Raw genomic sequence first — 6,000 nt, forward strand, 5'->3', positions numbered from 1 at the left:
CCCATCGCTCCATCAGCATCCAGCTAAACTTCTCATCCGTGCCGCTACGATCCACTGATCGCCATCTCTGTAACATTACGATCATTACAATCTGTGATTGATTCTTAAATTGTGACAAAGGGACTCACTAGGTGTAGACTGAGGTGTTGTCATTATCAACTTCACTGTCCTATTGTTAGATATCCAAGCTGCTCAGTCTCACTGACATGTTGTCATTTGGTCTTTTTATGTGTACAGAATTTTATTTTTCCTGCTCAAGTCTTGGCCCGGATATCCGCTGGCTACAATGGAATCCCGGTAATATGCCCCCAAAAACTTTGCCGTCATCATAGCGTCAACAAACAGACTTGAGTGAATCAACGGTTACGATGGATCTGCGCGTGTAACTAACTAGCTGTCTGACTGATTAAGAGGCTTCCTCAGAGCACTGACTGATTGACTGTTTGGCTGTCTTTCTGACCGTGTAATCAGTGAAAGTTGTGTCTTTATTAAGCAGCCAAAGCCACGGCCATTCTGCGAGCGTCTGACTGACATCCCTGCCTGGCAACTGTCTCCGTTCTTCCAGAGAGAGCGAGAGAACTGAGTGCTGTTGGCACTGAGCAGAGAAGACGGCTATTGATTTTCTACTTGTCTATTATTTTTGTTTTTCGCAGAGAAAAGTGTGTGTGTGTGTGTGTGTGTGTGTGTGTGTGTGTGTGTGTGTGTGTGTGTGTGTGTGTGTGTGTGTGTGTGTGTGTGTGTGTGTGTGTGTGTGTGTGTGTGTGTGTGTGTGTGCGTCTCCCTACATTTGATGCAGATGTGTTTACATGTGGGTCTGCTGTCAGTATACAGTTGCTTCTACGATTCCAGGCCAACAAACACAACGATCTATCTGCTCCTCACACTGCTCACTAATTGGATGAAAGTTGGCAGGTGGAAGAAAACATGTGTTAGTGTGTCTATATGCTGTGTGTCACTGTGTGTGTGTGTGTGTGTGTGTGTGTATTCAATCTAACCTCAACGGACCCTTTTCCATCTCGGCAAGAGTCGGTGTTAATGAAGTGAAATAGTTTGTTTCGACTTTACACTTTTTGAACCAACACAGTGTAATAATTGGTTCCAACTCATGTGAAATAGGTTAAGAAAGCGTAAATGAAGAAATTATTCCTGGAACTTACTCATTCCCTCTGATAGCGACACAAAAGATAACCAAATGAGAGTAACGTTAGCATTACAGCCACATCCACCTGGTCGATGTAAACCATTGCAACTGATATCCTCATATGGTGCCATCGGAGCGTCCTTTCATCCAAGGACCCGGCACCCAGCACAGAGGGAGGGTAACTTCTAGGTGGCTGCATCTGTAATAAAGCCTTGGACGGCAGAAGTGGATGAACCAGGTTTAGTTAACCACCTGTCGGGGACAATCTAGTAAACCGAACCGACCCGCAACAAAGCAGGGATCATTTCATTGGTCAGCACTGCACCCGGCATTCAATTGGTTGGGGAATTTTGACCGGGTTATTGCACAGAAGAGCAGAGGGGAAATGTGGGATCAGACGTTTCACGATCACACAGAAGCAGCCTGAGTATGAGGAGAAGGCCTGAAGCTGGAGCACAGGAAATCTATGCAAGCAACAATGTATCTGCAATATCCATATGTCAACCGCAAGCGAGGGCTATTTGAGTGCGACGACGGGGTTTTGAGGGAAAGCATTACAAAATCTGAACGTGAAATCAATAAGTCGTGCTCTCAGATTGAAAGACTACGCTCTTGAATAAGAGGAAAAGGCTCCGTACAAAATCAACTTCTCAACACGAGATATTAGTGGACCTTCAGTCCACAACATCTAGCGGATATACTGGAAATGGGGTGACAATAAAATTGGAAGTAGCTCTCAGTATAACAGCACCACAAAGTGCATCCTCTGGAATGACCATGAAGTTGAATCAGCACCTCTTTAAAAATGTTTCAACATTTTACCTTGATGAAGGAAGGATTTATTGTCGGATCCGACTGCATTAGCTTTAGTTCGGTGTACCTAATAAACAGGCAACTGAGTGTACATCTTGAATCCGGCACAGACCTTGAGCTTGAATATTTGGCTGCCCTCCCTGCCCAAGTTGCCGTGCATAAAAAGCTTTTCCTGTCTTTAAATTATCCAAGTGTGGATGATGGCGGCAGTCCAAATCTGGACCCGGGAACCAAATTAAACCGTGTGTTCTGTTGGAGGGGCCAGGGGGTCAGTTTGAAATCAGGGACTGCTTCATACACTATGCATGAGGCATCATTTCCCATCACACTGTTGTATACGAGTGTGGCAATACCTACGCGCACTGCCGCCACACACTCGCACACGCACACACCTGCGCGCACGTTAACGCCCGCACGAACTACGGCGAACACAGTCGGAGCCACTTTCATGCACATATGCAGATACACACTGTCCCCCCTTTTATGTCTCGGGACGTGAGTGGAACGGTAAAGCTAAATCCCCTTGTCACATTTGCCGCTCATCTCCAATTCAATGGCACAGGCTGCGATGCCCTCGGATGCACTTGGCAAGTGAACCGCTAACCTGCCCGCCAGCATATCTGCCTGCCAGCCAGCCGAGCACCGAGGTAGTTAGCATGCCAACTAGCCCGCCCAGCTAATGCTTCACTAACCCTGGGTTGCCCTGTGTCTTTCTCTGTGGCTTTGTGTTTGTATGTGTGTTGACGCAAGAGGTGTTTAGTTGTCAATCAGTGTTTCGTACACTACATCAGCACAAGTTGACGATTCCAAAGGCATTTCCATCCGTCCATTGTCTTCCAGTAACGGTTAATACACTTGTCTCATTTTAATACACCACTCTGGATTCTTTAGCGCTGTGTTTTTATATTTTAAGCCCAGTGTAAATACCCAGCTTAAGTTTGAGTTCATTTAACCATCGGTCACACTCTCACTCGCGTGTCCATAGCTGTCTTCCAGCAACAGATCACGTGACGCACATTAACAAACAGACCGGATCAAGTGAAAGGTAAAGAAAAGCCTTTTATTTCTTTGTAGGCTTCTATAATGTTGTCAGAGACTTATGATAACAATCTGTCAGTGGCAGAAACAAATACTTTAAGTGGATGTACAATGACTGTGCGGAACTGCCCTGAGCCATTACATTGCAGTCTGTTTAGCATCTGCCGTCTGCAGCGTTCTCGCTCAATATTGGACCCATTTTTTAAAAAGATTCACTGAGACACATAAACATTGGAAAACACCAAAGTTACTCTTTGATTTCTTGCAGAGCCAATTTATTTGCATCAGCTAAAACAAGGCGAGGAAACAGCGGTATAGAGTTTACATTGTGGCACACATGTTCACAACAGTAACAACAGTCTTATTAACAGTAACAACAGTCTTATTAATGTGATAGCTAACAGGATAAAGGATTGATGGATGTTTATCAATCTGACATTATTTTTGGCTGATGGTAATACCTGAGGCAAGAGGGAGAAATTAAATGATAAAATATAAATATTACATACATTTAGAAGTATAGAGTTAAATGACGTTACCTCCGTCTGCTTCTGCAACCCCTTTCTCCCTCGTCCACAGTCGTCTTCATGACCAGTCTGCCTCGTCTGGTGCTGTCACTTCAGCGCTAAGCGTTGGTGCTATGGCAACAGTACAGAGCAAGCAAAAGGCAGCAACAAGCTTTTGGATTTTACGGTGGAGTAAAGAACTCGGTCTGTTGCAATTCTTGCTGTTGCACAAAAAAAAAAACACACTGGCCAAAATCTCTCTCTGCTGTTGGCTTATTGTACTAATAAACCACTTCAGACTTTCCCTGCAGCTCCTGTGAGTCACTGCGTTAGAACTCACATCTACTGCTGCAGGCCAAACACTTCCAGGGCAGCGCGCGCATCACGCTACAATTTACTGGGAACACAGTACATCATTTATATATCTCTTACTCTCAAGGCTGAGAAATGTTGACCAGTTTTGTGCTAGTCTACATCAACAGTTTTGCTTTTTTTTTTTTAAACTAAAGTTCCTGACAAAGAAGCTGTGTTTCCAAGTTAGCGAGGATCATCTCTCGTAGAGAAAGCGCCCCCAAAATCGCAAGCTATGATTTTATACTTTTCATAAAACGACAGTTCACCCCAAAATTTAAGTTCCCTAGTTTTGGAGACATTGGCCGTAGAGATTACAACCTTCTCTCCAATGTAATGGGACTATTTGGCACTCAGCTTGAGGTGCTCAAAGTGCTTAAAAAGCAATGTCTCTTTCCAGAAGTCATGACCTGGTCACTCTGAATAATCCTCAGACCTTGTTGTGAGCTGTTTCATTTAGGAGCTGTGGTTGAAAGAAATTGGATAGAGGTGATACTTAACATTTACTACCTTTGTAATGTGTGACTTTGTTTTTGTGTGAGGGATTAGATTTCCCATGATGCATCCTGACTTTTGTGAGTTTCCCTTCTTTGGATCCCAGTAATGTAAATTTGTAATTTGATGGTTTCTCTTTTCTTGTCTCCCTCCCCCTGTTCTTTATTTTTTTTTTTAGAGCTCACTGACGAATCATGGCTGAGAATCCCAAAGAAAGCAGGAGGAGAAGAAGTCAAGAAGGAGAGAGCATCAAATCTTCTCCTATCCATCCATCCATTTATTTATTCACCATCACTGAATACCCCCCCCTCCTCCTCCCCACTCCCCGTCCTCCTTTGGTTTTTGAGTGTATTATCTTGACATGTCACTCCAGAGTGTATGATGTGTTGATTTATTGTCATGTTGCGGCGGCACACCCCTGCCGTCGCTGAAATAAATCCCGGTGGTCCGGTGATGATGAGACTGCAGGTTGTGTGTCTTGTGTGTGTGTGTGTGTGTGTGTGTGTTGTGAGGATGGCTGCCTCTTGTCACGGCACGCTAATAGTGCTTCCACTGCTGAAAATGGGGTCGTGTGCATCCTTATGACAATGCTGTGCCATACTCATGGTCTCATTAAGAGAGAAGGGAATGACGGATAAATGAAGTGCAGAACAGATTAATATGTGTCTATTGACGTGTTTTCCCACTACAGTGAACACATGTATACATACGTGTCGCCATTTACAGGCGCTTGTGTGAATGCGTGCTCATGAGCAACACACCGGACGGGCCACATGTTGTCCCTGCCAGCTGTGTTTCCATGGTGACTGCAAGGGTCGGTGCTAGCAGCAAGGTGTGGAGGAACCTTCCAGATAACCCCGGAGGTCAGCTCACAGAGCGTCAGCTCATAGCACGAGTCTGTACTCGCACACTTAACCCTCTTTTTTTCTCTCTGTGTGTGTGTGTGTGTGTGTGTGTGTGTGTGTGTGTGTGTGTGTGTGTGTGTGTGTGTGTGTGTGTGTGTGTGTGAGAGAGAGACTCAGTTAAGATGCATTTCCACTTATATATGGACATGGTTGGCCACCCTCAGAATGACAGAGGCTTGTTATCGCGCACCACAAACACACATACGTACTGCACACAGTCACACAGCAGACACAGACAGAATATTAATGGACTTGCAATATGTCCTCGCGGTTGTTCCTGGATGAAAGTACACATTCACCCACAAGTGGTAATCAATGTGAATGTAGTAGAGTGCATTTGTTAATGATAGCAGCGAGAAGTGATCTATTGATCACAGTTTGACTCTCACTCGCCATCACGGCATCGATCACGTCATACCACTCACAGCGTCATTGACCAATCCATACAATGTATGCTCTATTATAGAAATCTAGTAACGGGAAATACTGAGGCCAATGAAATGGATTTAGGAGTGTGTGGGTGTGTGTGTGTCTTATCATTTCTGTCAGTCCAGTTTTGTGTGTGAGCCAGCGAACACCTCCAACCACAAACTCCACTTCCTCACCGGGGATTAGGCTGCTCTAACCCAACAGACGTGATGCACATATAATAAAGCCAGCCTCATATTAGAGGTTTCAGTCAGTGACTCTCATATCCCTCCTCTCTCCCTGACATTTCTTTACAAATACCAGACTCTATTCACTCTGTTAT

General features: G+C 44.7%; 1 protein-coding gene across 1 annotated transcript in view; it reads left to right on the top strand.

Moving 5' to 3' along the window:
* The window catches only part of chchd6b (coiled-coil-helix-coiled-coil-helix domain containing 6b), a 46,933-nt gene extending 42,122 nt beyond the window's left edge, over positions 1-4,811 (top strand). The window contains exon 8 of the mRNA XM_079157045.1: positions 4,523-4,811. Within this exon, the coding sequence (XP_079013171.1) occupies positions 4,523-4,546 (24 nt within the window). The 3' untranslated portion in view covers positions 4,547-4,811. The remainder of the gene's footprint in view (positions 1-4,522) is intronic.
* Positions 4,812-6,000: the final 1,189 nt, after the last annotated feature.

This window comes from Pholis gunnellus (assembly GCF_910591455.1).
Source record: "Pholis gunnellus genome assembly, chromosome: 3".
In the NCBI taxonomy this organism is placed as follows: Eukaryota; Metazoa; Chordata; class Actinopteri; order Perciformes; family Pholidae; genus Pholis; species Pholis gunnellus.